At 39.4% G+C, this 17324-nt stretch overlaps 1 protein-coding gene and 1 non-coding gene across 11 annotated transcripts in view; one reads left to right on the top strand and one right to left on the bottom strand.

Moving 5' to 3' along the window:
• Positions 1–17324, bottom strand: part of MGA (MAX dimerization protein MGA) — a 100577-nt gene that overhangs the window by 76659 nt on the left and 6594 nt on the right. For all 10 annotated transcript variants that reach the window (XM_028094448.2, XM_028094454.2, XM_028094455.2 and 7 more), the window contains exon 2: positions 15519–16649. In XM_028094448.2, coding sequence (XP_027950249.1) covers positions 15519–16606 — 1088 coding nt within the window. In that variant the 5' untranslated portion in view covers positions 16607–16649. The remainder of the gene's footprint in view (positions 1–15518; positions 16650–17324) is intronic.
• LOC114201681 (small nucleolar RNA SNORA8) lies at positions 3850–3979 on the top strand. The gene has a single exon (XR_003607684.1). It is a non-coding gene; the product is annotated as a small nucleolar RNA SNORA8 (small nucleolar RNA).

Raw genomic sequence — 17324 nt, 5'->3', positions numbered from 1 at the left:
TTTATCAGTTGGTGTTGAAACAAAATAGTACTACTTTCACTTAAAATTTTCTTTTATTTTAAGACAATCAATAGACCCTTAAGAATTAAACAGAGAAGTAAAAGTCTGGGGTGCCTGGGTGGCTCAGTCGGTTAGGGACTTTTAGTTTCAGCTTGGGTCATGATCTCAGGGCCGTCAGATCCAGCCCCATATTGGGCTGCACGCTGGGCATGGAACCTGCTTGGGATTCTCTCTCTCCCTCTGCCCATCCCCGTGCATAGGCGCTCCCTCTCTCTCTCTCTAAAAAAATAAAAATAAAAAAATAAAAAGTCTGACAAATAAGGGCAAAACTGGAGAAAAAGGCATTGCAACATTCTACAAGAGTAATAAATTAGATAAAGAGACAAGATAATAAATACATCAAAGTAGGTAAGAACCAACAATGACTAATTTTTTCTAAAATAGGGGGGTGGCTTAGGACAGAGGTGGAGTAGGGAAGGACTGTAGGTGGAACCCAAAGGTCAGGCAATTACCATTACAAAGCTATACTAATTAAAACAATATTTTACCTAAGGGTAGACAAACTAATCAAAGGGGGAAAATGGTATCCAAGAACAGACCCTCGCGTGTATAACTACCTGAGCACTCCCAATGGCAAGTATATAAAAACGAACTTAAAAACTTTACTAAAAGATATATAAAATATACTAAAAGGTATATAAAAACTTTACTAATTAGAAAAATGCAAATTAAAACCACAATGCTCCTTTCATCACTGCTATTCAATACTGGAAGTTCTAGCTACAGCAATTAGGCAAGAAATAATATACATTCAAACAAAAAGAAATAAAGCTACCTCTATTCATAGCTGACATGATCTTTTATGTAGAAAATTCTAAAGAATACACACACAGGAAAAAAAATCAGTTAATAAACAAATGCAGCAAAACTACAAAATACAAAAGTCAAGAAGTATAAGCAATATTTCTATAGTGAGCAATATACAATATAAAACAATTTTTTCTCAAAAAGAAAATTAAGAAAACCATTCTATTTGCAATAGCATCAAAAAGAATAAAATACATAGGAATAGATTTAACCAAGGACGCAAAGACTTACACTGAAAACTATACATTGCTGGTGAAAGAAATTAAAGACCTGAATGGAAAGATATCCCATGTCCATGGATTGGAACATATAATATTGTTAAGGTAACAACACTACCCAAAGCAACATACAGATGCAATGTAATCCTTCTCAGTTAGGATTAGAGAAAACCTGACCGCCACCCCTCCCAGGCCCACCCTCCGCAATCTGCAATGTAATCCTTATCAAAAATAAAACAATGATCCTTTTTGCAGAAAAAGTGATACTAAAATTCAAATGGCATCTTAAGGGATCTCAAATGGCCAAACAATCTTGAAAAACAAGAACAAAGTTGGGAGACTCCCACTTCTCGAACCCAAAACCTACTACAAAAGTTAAAGTAATCAAACCACTGGTACCAGATTAAGAACAGACATATACACATAGACCAGAACAGAACAGAGAGCCCAGGAATGAACCCTGACATATATGGTCAACTGATTTTTGACAAGAGTGCCAAGACCATTTATATGAAAAAGTCTTTTTAACAAACGGTGCTGGGAAAATTGAGTATACATATGCAGAACAATAAAATTGGCCCTTATAACACTCATAAACATAGTCAAAATGGGAGCACCTAGCTGGCTCAGTTAGAGGAGCATGCAACTCTTGATCTCAGGGTCCTGAGTTCAAGCCCGAGGCTGGGTGTAGAGATTACTTAAGTAAATAGGAACTTTAAAAAAATATGCAAAATGGATCAAAGGCCTAAATTTAAGAGCTAATTCTCAGTAACTCTTAGAAGAAAACACATGGGAAAATCTTTATAACCTTGGATTTGGTACTGGTTCTTTAAACAGGACACAAAAATAAATAAATAAACAAACAAACAAAGAGGACACCAAGAGAACAGGAAAAAAAACAGAAAAATTATACTTCATCAAAATTAAAAACTTGCTTTTGTACAACAAAGGACACTATCAGAGTCAACTCACACAAAAAAGCAAAATATTTGCAAATCATTTACTTAATGGATTAACATCTATTATAAATAACTGTCACAATAGAATAATAGTTAGAATAGAATTTTAGAGATGTTTACAAAAAACTGTAAAATGTACTTAATGTCATTCAACTGTACACTTAAAAATGGTTAAAATGGTAAACTTCATGTTATGTATATTTTACCGCAACTTTAAAAAACCCACAATAGGGATGCTTGGGTGGCTCAGTCAGTTAAGCATTTGCCTTCGGCTCAGGTCATGATCTTAGAGCTCTGGGACTGAGTCCAACATCCAGCTCCTTGCTCATCGAGGAGCGTGCTTCTCCCTCGGCCTGCCTCTCCCCCTGCTTGTACTCTTGGCTCTCTCTGACAAATAAATAAATAAAATCTTTAAGGGGGGGGGCCCCTGGATGGCTCAGATGGTTAAGTGTCTACCTTCGGCTCAAGTCATGATCCCGGGATAAAGTCCCACATCCGGCTCCCTGCTCAGTAGGGAGTCTGCTTCTCCCTCCTCTGCCCTTCACCCTGCTTGTGCTCTCACTCACTCGCTCTCTCAAATAAATAAATAAAATCTTAAAAAGTTTAAAATAAAAACTTAAAAAATTTAAAAACCCACAATACTTTGCCACTACACACTTACGAGAATAGCTAAAATGAAAAAGAAAAAATACACTAAACCTGGTAGGGATGTTGAGCAACCTCAATTCTTACTCACTGATTGTGGAAGAATAAATTGATTAAGACCATGTGAGGACTTATACTAATGCTAACCATATGGGGCACCTAGGTGGCTCAGCTGGTTAAGTCTGCCTTAGGCTCAGGTCATGATCCTAGGGTCCTGGGATCAAGCCACACGTAGAGCTCCCCACTCAGTGGGGAGTCGGCTTATCCCTCTGCCCCTCCCCCCACTCATGCTCACTCTCTCTCAAATAAGTAAAATCTTAAAAAAACAAAAAACACATATGTATACCCTATGATTAAGCAATTCCACTTCCAAAGAAAGCACTCATATGTGAACCAAAACTAGAATATTCATAACTGCACTATTTATAATGGTCACTGAATTATAATGGAAACTATCCAAATGCCCATTACCATTAAAATAACTAAATTGAGGTATTATCTAAAAAGTGAACACTGTAGATCAATGAGAATAAAGCAATCTACAACAATATGTAACAACATAGATGAATCTTACAATGTAAAGCTAAAAATGGCAAACACAGAAGAATACTGTATTATTCCTTTTACATTAAAGGAGGCAAAATATGTGTAACATTAGAAGATAATGTTCATCCTCTTGGGGAGGAAGGAAGGACAACTGAAAGAAGTCTTTAGAGGGGCTCCTGGTGTGCTGATGTATTTTTTTTGTGATATTAATGCTGGTTATATGATTATGTTCAAATTGTGTAAATTCATCTAGCTGTACTGTACGTATGATATGTATCACATTTCAATTTAGTAAGTCACACAAAAATAGAGAGAAAATGAATGTTGAAACAGAGAAAAGGTAAAGAAAAAAAGTGTTAAAAAGTTAAATTTGGGGGCGCCTGGGTGGCTCAGATGGTTAAGCGTCTGCCTTCGGCTCAGGTCATGATCCCGGGGTCCTGGGATCGAGTCCCACATCGGGCTCCCTGCTCCTTGGGAGCCTGCTTCTCCCTCTGCTTCTCTCTCTCTCTCTCCCTGTCTCTCATGAATAAATAAATAAAATCTTTAAAAAAAAAAAAAAAGTTAAATTTGGTGGCACTATGCAGGAGAGACTAAAGAGAGAAATATAACAGATTCGCACTGCATGGTATCTGCCCTCAGCAGCTCACTCCTGCTGGGTGTTCAAAAGACAGTGCAATAGAAACTCAGTATCTGGCATCGTTGGTTCTCTTGGCTTCATGCATAGATTTAGCTTAAATGTAAGTAATTTCTAGTCATGGGGTGCCTGGTGGCTCAGTCGGTTAAGCGTCTGCCTTTGGCTCAGGTCATGATCCCAGCATCCTGGGATCGAGCCCTACTCGCTTCTCCCTCTCCTCCCCGCTTGCACTCTCTCACTGTCTCTCCTCTCTCTCTCAAATAAATAATAAAATCTTAAAAAAAAAAAAAATGAAGGACTTTATTTGCCAACTAATGTCAGAATACTGGTAATAAGGACATAAACAGGCTGATCAATCTGTTACGTGGATCACACATGACCTTCAAGAGAACAAGTACAGTAATGTGACCAGGAAAGGCAGACTGCAGGGGATATTAAGAAAGAAATAAGTGAGAAAACTCAAGCAATGGGTGAGGATTACTCATTCAACAACACTAGAAGGGGGCGCCTGGGTGGCTCAGTAGTTAAGCTTCTGTCTTCGGCTTGGGTCGTGACCCCAGGGTCCTGGGATCAAGCCCCGCATCAGGCTCCCTGTTCAGTGGGAAGCCTGCTTCTCCCTCTCCCACTCCCCCCGCTTATGTCCCCTCTCTCGCTGTGTCTCTAGCAAATAAATAAAAAAAAATCTTTGAAAAAAAAAAGAACACTGGCCGTAAATAAGAGAAGGGAAGGCGGAGTAAATGATAATGGAAAAAGACAACTAAGTCGTCTTAAAAAAAAAAAGAAAAGCAAAGAAAAAAAGAAATGGTAGAAGTAGAAAGAAACTGAAGATCCTGGAAAGAGAATAATGTAAAAGCACCATCTCTCACTAATAAGAAACTCTAATTTCCAAAGGATAAATAAAATACTCTCCCCTAAAACTATGCTGAAATATATCATAATCTTAGACAGAAACACACCGAATTAAATGACAAGTTAAAGATTTACTGCTAATTACTCAAGGTAATGAAAAATCAAATCTGAGTGTTCACAAATGGTATTTCTAATATTCCAGAAGTTTCATTTCACTGACACTATTCAGGTTTTGGTTAAAGTACACAAATTCAAATATTTACTATCTATTTATGGAAAAATCACTCTAGGACTGAGGAATCAGTACCAGGTAAAACAAGATCCTTACTCTCACAAAGCTTATAAGCTAGTAAGAAGGGCAGAGTATATACTAGCCAACCCAATAAGATGATAGTTGATGAATGCTATAAAAAAACCCTAAAAGACCAAAACAGAGAAATTCACTAAAAATAAGATAATCGATCTAAAAAAATAAGTATGAGACTAGACCTGAATGATGAGGGGGTACCAACAGTATAAAAATATGCAGAAACACTTAAGGCATTAAAAGCAGAGGGAATGGACACCTGGGTGGCTCAGTGGGTTAAGGTCTGCCTTCAGCTCAGATCATGATCCCAGGGTCCCAGGATAGAGCCCCACAGCAGGCTCCCTGCTCAGCGGGGAGCCTGCTTCTCCCTCTCCTGCTCCCCCTGCTTGTGCTCTCTCTGTCAAACAAATAAATAAAATCTTTAAATTAAAAAAAAAAAGCAAAGGCAATTTGAAGAGAAACGGGGTGAACTGAGGTGGCTGAAATGTAGCACACTCAGAAAAGTATGGTACAAGATTAAGTCCAAAGAGATAAAAGGCAAGGAGCCTTTAAAGTATAATAGTAAGCCACTGGGGGCGCCTGGGTGGCTGAGCCATTAAGCGTCTGCCTTCAGCTCAGGTCATGATCCTTGGGTCCTGGGATCAAGCCCCGCCAATGGGCTCCCTCCTCAGGGGGAAGCCTGCTTCTCCCTCTCTCACTCCCCCTGCTTGTGTTCCCTCTCTGACTGTGTCTCTGTCAAATAAATAAAATCTTTAAAAAAAAAAAAAAAAAAGTAAGCCACTGAAGGGTTTTAAGAGAAGAATGACATAATCTAATTCACATTTTTCAAAGAACACTCATTCGGCTAAGTAGAGCATGGATTGCGGGGCGGGGGGGGGGGAAGAGAAGCAACTGGGAAACCAGTTAGATGGTATGCAGTGGGGATGATGTTTTGGACCACCATGTTAGCAAAAGAGATAGTACAGAAGTCATTATGCTCATATACTAAGGGTGGAGATGTAAGTGGTTTTAAACTTGTTATCGAATTTGGCAATTAATCAAATTTTAAAACCTGTGTACCCTTTGATTCAGGCAGTTCCATTCCTATGAAATCTTTGTATTTGGAAAAGTGTCCAAGAACACGTGCATGAGAAATTTTACTGCTACATTTGTTATAGTCAAACGAACAATCTCAAGGTCCATCAAGAGGCCTGATTAAATTCATTTTATGGATACCAAACGGCCCTTTGAAAATGCTTAACATATGATGTTCACTGTTGCGATTAAAAAAGGATTCTAGGGATGCCTGGGTGGTTCAGTTGGTTAAGTGCCTGTCTTCAGCTCAGGTCATGATCCCAGGGTCCTGGGATGGAGTCCTGGTCAGGCTCCTTGCTCAACGGGGAGCCTCCTCCTCCCTCTGCCTGCCACTCCCCCTACTCGTGCTCTCTTGCTCTCTTTCTCTCTCTGGCATAGATAGATAGATAGGTAGATAGATAGATAGATAGATAGATAGATAGATAGATAGATAAAGTCTTTTTAAGGGGCGCCTGGGTGGCTCAGTTATTAAGCGTCTGCCTTCAACTCAGGTCATGATCCCAGGGTCCTGGGATCAAGCCCCAAATCGGGCAGGGAGCCTGCTTCTCCCTCTCCCACTCCCCCTGCTTGTGTTCCCTCTCTCGCTGTGTCTCTCTCTGTCAAATAAATAAATAAAAATCTTAAAAAAATAATAAAATAAATAAAAAGGGATTCTGGACTACAGAACACTATTTCACAAAACCATTTCATAGAGCACCTGGGTGGCTCAGTTGGTTAGGTGACTGCCTTTGGCTCAGGTCATGATCCTGGAGTCCTGCATCGGGCTCCCTGCTCAGCAGGGAGTCTGCTTCTCCCTCTGACCCTCCCCCCTCTCATGCTCTATCTCATTCTCTCTCTCAAATAAATAAAAAATCTTTATTAAAAACCATTTCATATATTTCTAATTTTGATATTTGTGACTTAATCTTTTCTTTCCTATTAAGTCAGAATGGTTCTTCTCTATAATAATGTCATTCTCACTTGCATTCTGATGTGGGGGAAAAAAGGTAATGAATGACTTCGGCTCAGGTCATGATCCCAGGATCCTACCTTTTCCCATTTCTTGGGGAAAAATATACGTGCCAGTGATTCCAGGTACACCCATGTCAGTGTTCAATTAGCCAATCAAATGTAAAAACAAATAAAAACTATGCCATACTTGGAAAAGTTGAAGGATCTGTGAGTGTTTAAGGTTGGAATTATATAGAAAGTAATATCATTAAGGCAAGAGTTATTTTGGCTGGGGCCTAGAAAAGCACCTGAAAACAACAAAAGATGGTCAGTCACGTTTAGTTAATGCCTAAATAAAGGAGAACTGAACTCTAGGCGGGATATAAAGAATTTTTTGTCCAAATGTTTAAAGGACCGTCACGTCAAAGAGAGTATGGGTTGATTGTGCCCTCTACAACTACAATCACCTTAAGAAGAAAAAGTAAAAGTGGGGGCAAACTTACAAAAAAGGGAGCACAATGATAAAAAGATACAAATTTCAACTTACACAAAATAAGCAGTGATCCATTAATGGAATTAGCTGCCTCAAAAATCTGTGAAACCAAAACAGATAAAAACAAAGAAGACTATGTGTTGACAAAGATGTGGAAGAGGACTCCTGTACATTGTTGGTAGAAGTATAAATTAGTATAATCATTTTGAAAAATTCTGGCACTATCTATCTACTAAAACTAAAATACAGCAATTCTATGCCCCAGCAATGTAATCATATTTCAGTGGACTGAGCAGAAAAGAGCCAAGGAATTAAAATATATATGTATGATTTTTAAAAAACTTTTAAATCAACAAATAGGAGATTGGCAAACTTTTTCTGTAGAGAAGAAGATAGTAAATATTTTAAGGCTATGCAGGCCTCACATATAGTCCCTTTTAAATATTCTTATGTACATACAAAACAGGCTGTAGGCCAGATATAGCCAACACCTGCCTAAAAATAATCTGAGCTCCTAAAACAAGCATTTGGAGACAAAGTTTGCATATAGCTAAACACCATTTTCACAACTGAAAATAATGCTATTTCTTGGAGCATGCACTTCAAGTTGTTCCTTTTTTTTTCCTTTTAGTGACAGATTATGCATTTGTAAATCTGAACCATTTTCTTGATCCATTAAGATCAAAAAACTCAACCACATTAACACCAAAAAACTGCTTTCTGTAACAAAGAAATACACCTGACCCTTTCAGCTAACAAACTCCTTCTCACCCTGGCCTCCAAGGTAATTTTAAAAATAAATTCTCTGGGGCGCCTGGGTGGCTAAGTCAGCTAAATGTCCAACACGACACCCTTGATTTTCGCTCAGGTCATGATCTCAAGGTCCTGGGATCAAGAGCTCCGTGTAAGGCAGGTAGTCTGCTCGAGGATTGAGGATTCTCTCCTTCTCCCTCTGCCCATCCCCCCAACTTAGGCTCACAAGCACCCATGCACTCTCGCAGTCTCTCTAAAATAAATAAATAAACGTAATATGGGGCACCCGGGTGGCTCGGTCGTTAAACCGTCTGCCTTCAGCTGGGGTCATGAGCCCAGTGTCCTGGGATCGAGCCCCGCGTTGGGCTCCCTGCTCCTCAGGGAGCCTGTTTCTCCCCGCTCCTCAGGGAGCCTGCTTCTCCCCTCTCCCACTCCCCCTGCTTGTGTTCCCTCTCTCACTGTGCCTTTCTCTGTCAAATAAATAAATAAAATCTTTTAAAAATAATAATAGTAAACAAATAAAAGTAATAAAAATAAATTCTCCATTATCTAAGGATAGATTAAACTCCTTCTGGATAATGAGCTTAAAAATACTGATAGTGAACTGTTCAAATATTTTTTGTGTTGAGTAATAAAGATGATTAGACTATGGTTGGAAAATCAGTTATAGATGACATTCACTAGTTACAACTATTAAAAAAATACTAGAGTCTGATATTAGTATAGCCAATTCTCTTATGGTTACTGTTCAGATGCAGTATCTTTTCCCATTATTTTTTCTTTTGACCGATTTGTGTCTCTCAATCTATAGTGTTTCTCTAGAAAACAGCATATCGTTGGATGTAGTTTTTTTATCCAGTCTGACAATAACTCATAGATTTCAGAGAAGAGTGCTTTTTGGGGCGCATGGGTGGCTCAGTCGTAAAGCATCTGCCTTTGCCTCAGGTCATGATCCCAGGGTCCTGGGATTGAGCCCCGCCTTGGAGACTGCTCGACGGGAAGCCTGCTTCTCCGTCTCCCACTCCCCCTGCTTGTGTTCCCTCTCCTGCTGTCCCTCTCTGTCAAAATATAAAATTAAAAAAAAAAAAACTACAGTGATAAGCAAAAATTGAAAAGAGCACTCACTCCAAAAACGTCCTTTAGAAAAAGCGAAGCACTAACTTGTCCATAAACAAGTCAAGGGGAACTCATGCGCATGAGGATTCCAAACTCAAAGAATAGCAATAGTTAACGAGATACAAATTAAGTAAGAAGGAAAAGGAAAAGTACTGGGCTGGGATTTAGTTCTGCCGCACTTGTGTTCTAACATTCCAAATAAGGCAAGTTTCTGATTTCTAGTTCCACATGGAAGAAGCTTGGAAGTTGCCACTATGTCCTAAGCAAGTAAAATGCTAAACAGACTGAAAAATCAACTTTTCCTGGATCTGTAAGATAGGTGAAGACACAGTGCAAACTACTGAGATAGACAGGTGGAATACAAGGGGGTCCTGGCTTTAGTGCACCAGAGACTAACAAGTAAAAACCATCTTAGGAACCAGTGCCAGCCAGGGTAGAAAAACCTGAATTGTAAATGACAAATTGCTAGAAGCTCAGTGTTAGTAAGTCTGAAAGTTAAAAACTCCAGTGGAAAGAAGATCTCTCTCACTTTTTATGAGTTTTATCCCCAGGAGCTAGACCAGGTTCTCACAGTAGATATCTCCTCATGGAAAACAAAAACAAAAACAAAAACCAGCAGGGCAGGGGGAAGCACTCTGTTCCTAACAATGAGGCCTGACCTCTAGGGAAAGTAGTTAACAAGAGCCTAACCTGCTAGGGTTTTATCAGAGCCTAACTGACCTAAGCGAACAGAAATATCCAAAAGCTGCTACTTTGAAAAGATCAATAAAATCAATAAGGCTCTAGGGGCAGCTGGCTGGCTCAGTAGGTAAAGCATGTGACTTCTGAATCTCAGGGTTGTGGGTTCAAGTCTCACCTTGGGTGCAGAGATTACTTAAAAATAGTATCTTTTAAAAAAAAATCAATAAGCCTCTAGCCAGGCTTATAAAAAAAAAAAGAGGACACAAATTAATCAAATATATAGGAGTGCCTGGGTAGCTCAGTCAATCAAGCATCCAACTCTTGGTTTGGGCTCAGGTCATGATATCAGGGTCCCGTGATCAAGCCCCGTATCAGGCTCCGCACTCAGCACAATCTGCTTATCCCAATCCCTCCCTCTCTACTCATTCTGCTAGCACATGCAGGCGTGCGTACACACACATTTTCTCTCAAATAGAATCTTTTAAAAAAAAAGTATATAATGTGATAATGTTATCAGAGGGGTATCACTATAGATCCCATGGACATCAAGAAAATAATAAAGGAGTGACAGCTGGGTGGCTCAGTCGGTTGAGCATCTGCCTTTGGATTAGGTCACACTCCTGGGGTCCTGGGATCAAGCCCCACATTGGGCTCCCTGCTCAGCAGAGAGCCTGCTTCTCCCTCTTCCTCTGCCCCTCCCCCCAGCTCGTGTGCTCTCTCTCTCTCTCCTCTCTATCCCAAAAACATAAAATCTTTAAAAAAAGAAAGAAAGAAAGAAAATAATAAAGGAATACTATCAACAATTCTTTGTCCATAAAGTTGACAAACCAGATGAAATGGACAATTCCCTGAAAAAAACAAACTGCCAAAACTAAGCAAGAAGCAGGCAATCACAATAGGGCTATATCTACTAAAAAAATTGAATCAATAACTAATAACCTTCCAAAACAGAAAGCACCAGGCCCAGATGGGTTCACTAGTGAATTCTCCCAAACATTTAAGGAAGCAATTATATCAATTCTCTACAACCTTTCAAAAAAATTTTTTTTTTATTTTTTTTTATAGATTTTATTTATTTATTTGAGAGAGAGAATGAGATAGAGAGAGAGCACGAGAGGGAAGAGGGTCAGAGGGAGAAGCAGACTCCCCGCCGAGCAGGGAGCCCGATGCGGGACTCGATCCCGGGACTCCAGGATCATGACCTGAGCTGAAGGCAGTCGCTTAACCAACTGAGCCACCCAGGCGCCCTCAAAAAATTTAAGTAGAGAGAGTACTTCTTAACTCATTCTACAAAGCCAGCATTACCCTAATACCAAAACCAAAGACATTACAAGAAAATGATAACAAAACAATAGCAAATTGAATCCAACAACATATAAAAAGAATTATACACCTTTACCAAATGGGATTTATCCCAGGTATGCAAGGCTGCTTCAACATTCAAAAATCAATTAATGTAATCCATCATATTAGCAGCCTTAAAAGGAAAAAAATTACATGATCATATAAATAAGTCAGAAAAAACATCTGACAAAATCCACCACCCACTTACAATAAAAACTCAGTTAAACTAAGAAAAGAAGGGAATTTCCTCAACTCGACTGAGAATAACTAAAAAACACTTAAAGCTAACATCATACTTAATGGTAAGAAAGCAGAAGCTTTCCCAGTAAGATCAGAAACAAGGCTCCTCTCACGCTCCTGTTCATCACCATACTGGAAATCCTAGTTAATACAATAAAACAAGAAAAGGAAATAAAAGGAATACAGATTGGTTGGGGAAAAAGAAATAAAACTGTTTTTGTTCACAAATGACATGATCATCTAGGTAGAAAATCCAGAAGGTTGACAAAAAAGGTTCTGGAACTAACAGGCTATTATAGCAACACTGCAGAAAATAAGTTTAATATACAAAAGTCAATCACTTTCCTATATACCATCAATGAACACGTGGATTTGAAGTTAAAAAGAACTGCAAGTTAAAAACACAATACTATGTGTATTATCACCCAAAAAAATGAAATGCCTAAGTATAAATTTCACAAAATATGTATAGGATCGGGCACCTGGCTGGCTTAGTCAGTAGAGCATACTACTCTTGAACTCGAGGTCATGTGTTCAAGCCCCACATTGGGCACAGAGCTCAAAAAAAGCCACAAACAAAAAAAAATAGTACAAGATCTACATGAGGCAAATGATAAAACTCAGATAAAAGAAATTAAAGAACTAAACAGATAAAGATGTGATACACATACACACACACACACACACACACACACACACACACACACACATTCTGGAATATTATTCAGCCATAAAAAAGAATGAAATATTGCCATTTACAACATAGTGGATGGAACTAAGAGCAAATTAAAAGCTAAGTGAAATAAGTCAGAGAAAGACAAACACCATATGATTTCACTCATAGGTGGAATTTAAGAAACAAAACTGATGAACATAGGGGAAGAGAAGGAAAAATAAAATAAGATAAAAACAGAGGGAGGCAAACCCTAAGAAACTCTTAACTATATGGGCGCCTGGGTGGCTCAGTTGGTTAAGTGACTGCCTTCGGCTCAGGTCATGATCCTGGAGTCCCGCGATCGGGTCCCGCATCAGGCTCCCTGCTCGGTGGGGAGTCTGCTTCTCCCTCTAACCTTCCCCCCTCTCATGTACTCTCTCTCTCTCAAATAAATAAAATCTTTAAAAAAAAAAAAAGAAAGAAAGAAACTCTTTAACTATAGAAAACAAACTGAGGGCTGCTGGACGAGATGTGGGTGGGGGGTGGGGTGATGGGTATTAAGGAGAGCACTTGATGTAACGAGCACTAGGTGTTATATGCAACTGAGGAATCACTAAATTCTACCCCAAATAATGTTAACTAACTTGAATTTACATAAAACCAAAAAAATTTTTAAAAAGCTAAATAAATGGAAAGAGATTCCATGTTCATAGACACACTCAATATAGTCAAGTCGGCAGTTCCTCCCAACTTATCTGTAGATTCAATGTAACCACAATCAAAATCCCAGCAAGTTATTTGTGGATACTGATAAGCTGATTCTGAGGTCATACGAAGAAGGAAAAGACCCAGAATAGCCAGCACCCAACACAATATTGAAGGAGGGAGAAGTACAAAGTTGGGGGGCTAACACTTCCCAACCTCAGCTTACTATAAAGTTAAAGTAACCAACACAGTGAGGTACTGGTCGAAGAATAGACAAATAAGTCAATGGAACAGACTAGGGAGGCCAGAAATAGCCCCCCATAAATATAATCACCTGATCTTTGATAAAGGAGCAAAAGACAATACAACAGAGCAAAGATCGTCTTCTCAACAAATGGTACTGGAATGGCAGGACACCCACATGCAAAAACCTGAATCTAGACACACACCTTCCACCCTTCACAAAAAATAAATGGATCAAAATGGATAATAAACTGAAATGTAAAACACTAAACTGTAAGACTCCTAAAAGAGATCACAGGAGAAAGCCTACATGACCTTAGGTATGGTAATGATTTTTTAAATACGCCACCAAAGGCAAGATCCATGAAAGAAATAATCAATAGGCTGAACTTCATAAAAATAAACTGCTCTGTGAAAGACAGTATCAAGAGAATGAAAAGAGAAGCCACAGACTGGGAGAAAACATCTGCAAAAGCCAAATCTGACAGATGGCTGCTCTTCCAAAATATTCACAACAAAAAAAACTCTTAAAACTTAAAAAATCTAATTTAAAAATGGACCACAAGGGGCACCTGAGTGCGGTTAAGCGGCCAACTCTTCACTTCAGCTCAGGTCATGATCTCAAGGTAGTGCCATCAAGGCCCACACCGGGCTCCCGGCTCCGCACTTAGAACAAAAAGTACCTCCTTGAGATTCTCTTTCTCCCTCTCCTTCTGTCCCTCCCCCCACTCTTATGCTAAGTAAATAAATAAAATCTTTAACGGGCGCCTGGGTGGCTCAGTTGGTTAAGCGACTGCCTTCGGCTCAGGTCATGATCCTGCAGTCCCGGGATCGAGTCCCGCATTGGGCTCCCTGCTCAGCGGGGAGTCGGCTTCTCCCTCTGACCCTCTTCGCTCTCGTGCTCTCATTCTCTCCCTCTCAAATAAATAAATAAAATCTTTAAAAAAAAAAATCTTTAACAACAACAACAAAAATGGACCAAAGACCTTAACAGACACCTCACCAAAGAAAAAATACAGATGGCAATTAAGTGTATAAAAAGATGCTCCACACTGCATGTCATCGGGGAATTACAAATAAAGATAATGAGATACTACTATACACCTATTAGAACTGCCAAAATCCAGAAAACTGACATCAAATGGTGACAAGGAGGTAGAGCAACAGGAATTCTCATTCACTACTGCTTGGAATGCAAAATAGCTCAACCACTTTAAAAGACAGTTTGGATGTTTTTTACCAATCTAAACATACTCCTACCATACGATTTAGCAACACACTCCTTGGTATCTACTCAAACCATCTGAAAACTTAAACACAAATGTTTATGGGAGCTTTATTCATAATTGCCAAAACTTGGAAACAACCAAGATGCCTTTTAGTAGATGAATAGATAAATAATGGATGTCCAGTACACCCAGACAATGGAGTATTATTTAGCACTAAAAACAAATATGCTACCAAGCCATGAGAAGACATTAAGGAAACTTGAATACAAATTACTAAGTGAAAGAAGTCAATGAGAAAAGGTTACATACAGTATGATTCCAACTATATGACATTCTGTACCAGGCAAAGCTATAGAGACAATAAAAAGATCAGAAGTTGCCAGAGGTTGGGGAGGGAGGGGAAGGATTAACAGAGCAGAGAATTTTTAGGCAATGAAAATACTGTATAATTCTATAATGGTACATATAGATCATTACACATTTGTCCAAACTCATAGAATATGAAACACTAAAAATGAACCCTAACCTAATCTATGGACTTCAGATGATTATGATGTGTCAACAATGGTTTATAAATTGTAACGAATATATTACTCTTGTGGAGGGTGTTAATAGTGGGGGATGCAATGTATGCGTGGCAGCAGAGGTTATGTGGGAAATCTCTACACCTTCCTCTCAATCTTGTTTTGTTTTGTTTTTTAAGATTTTATTGATTTATTTGACAGAGAGAGACACAGTGAGAGAGGGAACACAAGCAGGGGGAGTGGGAAAGGGAGAAGCAGGCTTCCCGCGGAAGGGCGCCTGGGTGGCTCAGTGGGTTAAGCGACTGCCTTCAGCTCAGGTCATGATCCTGGAGTCCCGGGACCGAGTCCCACATCGGGCTCCCGGCTCAGCAGGAAGTCTGCTTCTCCCTCTGACCCTCTTCCCTCTCGTGCTCTCATTCTCTCTCAAATAAATAAAATCTTTAAAAAATAAATAAATAAATCCAGTATTTCCTTTTATCTCTAAGAACAGAAAGGCTATTACCTACCTTTCAGAAACCTCTTGTTTCAGTTGAGGAACTTCACCAAGGGCTGAATCAATATCCATGAAACCAAGAAAGTCCCGTTTTATACTGAGAGAAGGCTTCTCCAAACACTTGCCTGACGTTTCATGACCCCTCGATAAAGGATCTGAATCAGTTAGCTGTATCTCTGACCCCTCACCTTCTGTAAGACGGACCCGCTGACCAGGAGAACTGGGAACACTATTCCCTTCCTGGTCAGAGCTGTTCTTTTGTTTTCCATCTCTTTGGGGCTTACTATTCAGCCCATCATCCCGGAAGCCCTTAGCAAATGGATTATAATCTATTTTCAGCTGGGTAATCTGAATGTTCTGGTAAGCTGTTACTGCAAAGAATTCAGTCTGTGGAAAGGTAAAAGTGTGGACACCAGGGCCATTTAACTGTATCACCTCAGTAGCCTTTTCTGCAGGCACCAAATGAAGCCTCGGCAGGTACCGATGCATAGAGTGCAAGATGATATGCCCTTCTTGGTCCAGTGTATTGTTGGTAAGTTTGAGTTTATAGAAAGAAACTGGTTGATGCATCCAATAATGACCTGTGGAAGGAGATTCTGGATGAATAAAAACCCTCCCCAAAACATGGGGCTCAGCCTTCCCACTTGGTTCCCACCAGCGACCATTCCACTTATAACGATGGTTATCCACAGGAGATATATCCATGACAAGGATATACTTCATATTTGAATCTAAACCTGTTATCCAGTAACGACAATACGGAAACATGCGTCTTCCCTGCTTGGTCAGAATCATCTCTGTGCTTCGATGATAGAATTCATTCCACATACTATTGTTATCCAGGGTGACAGTGATTCCTCCCACAGTACAATCAGCTGGAAGACAAATCTTCCCTTTAGATTTTCCTGGTGATGACACACTGCTAGCCAAAGCACAGGCATCCCGATTAGTAACCAAAATTCCTTGATCAGTTTTGCCATTTCCTGGCTGTTTGAGGATGACAAAAAAGGTAGGTGCTGCTCCTGCCATTGTTCCACCATCTTGATTAGCCAATATAATCTGCTGTTTCTCCTCCATGATTCCAGTGGGAAACTCCGTCATAAGGTAACTGTAGTCACCACATAGTCACAGTGGCCTTCCCAGCCTGCAACAAAAAACAAAACCCTTTTAATCAAGTGAATGTTTGTTTTGTTATAAATACAAGAATGATGTTATCCCCAAAATATATTCCTCAACTCTTTGAAGACTTTGCTTCTACCTTTCTCTCATCACTGTTAAGGATATTCACTCCAGAATATTTAATATATTTTAAAATTCATTTTAGGATGGAATCTGGGTGGCTCAGTCAGTTAAGCAGCCAACTCTTGATTTCAGCTCAGGTCATGATCTCAGGGTCATGAGATCGAGCTCCAAGTCAGATTGCTTGGGATTCTCTCTCTCCCTCTGCTCTTCCCCCTGCATTCTTTCCCATAAATAAATAAATAAAAATTTCATTTTAATCTAATTACAGTTGACCCCTGAACAACTCAGGGGTTATTAGAACCATAGACCTCCCCTCCCTGCACACACAGGTAAAATCCACATGTAACTTTTGACTCCTCAACAACTTAATTACTAATAGTCTACTGCTAATAGAAGGCTTACCATAATATAAACAGCTGATTAATATATTTTGGATGCTATATGTATGATATACTGTACTCCTACAGTAAAGAAAAACTCAGAAAACCCTAAAAAAGGAAACATTTGCAGTACTGTACTGTAACAAAAAATGGATAAAAGTAGGAAAAGCAAACCAAGTGAGCTACCCAGGCACCCC

The sequence above is a fragment of the Eumetopias jubatus genome, unplaced genomic scaffold (assembly GCF_037043125.1).
Source record: "Eumetopias jubatus isolate StellerSeaLion01/CBP00866 unplaced genomic scaffold, mEumJub1_p1.0 scaffold_7, whole genome shotgun sequence".
NCBI classification, from domain to species: Eukaryota; Metazoa; Chordata; class Mammalia; order Carnivora; family Otariidae; genus Eumetopias; species Eumetopias jubatus.
The sequence above is the reverse complement of the archived record's forward strand: the minus strand, read 5'-3'. Positions and strand labels throughout refer to the sequence as shown.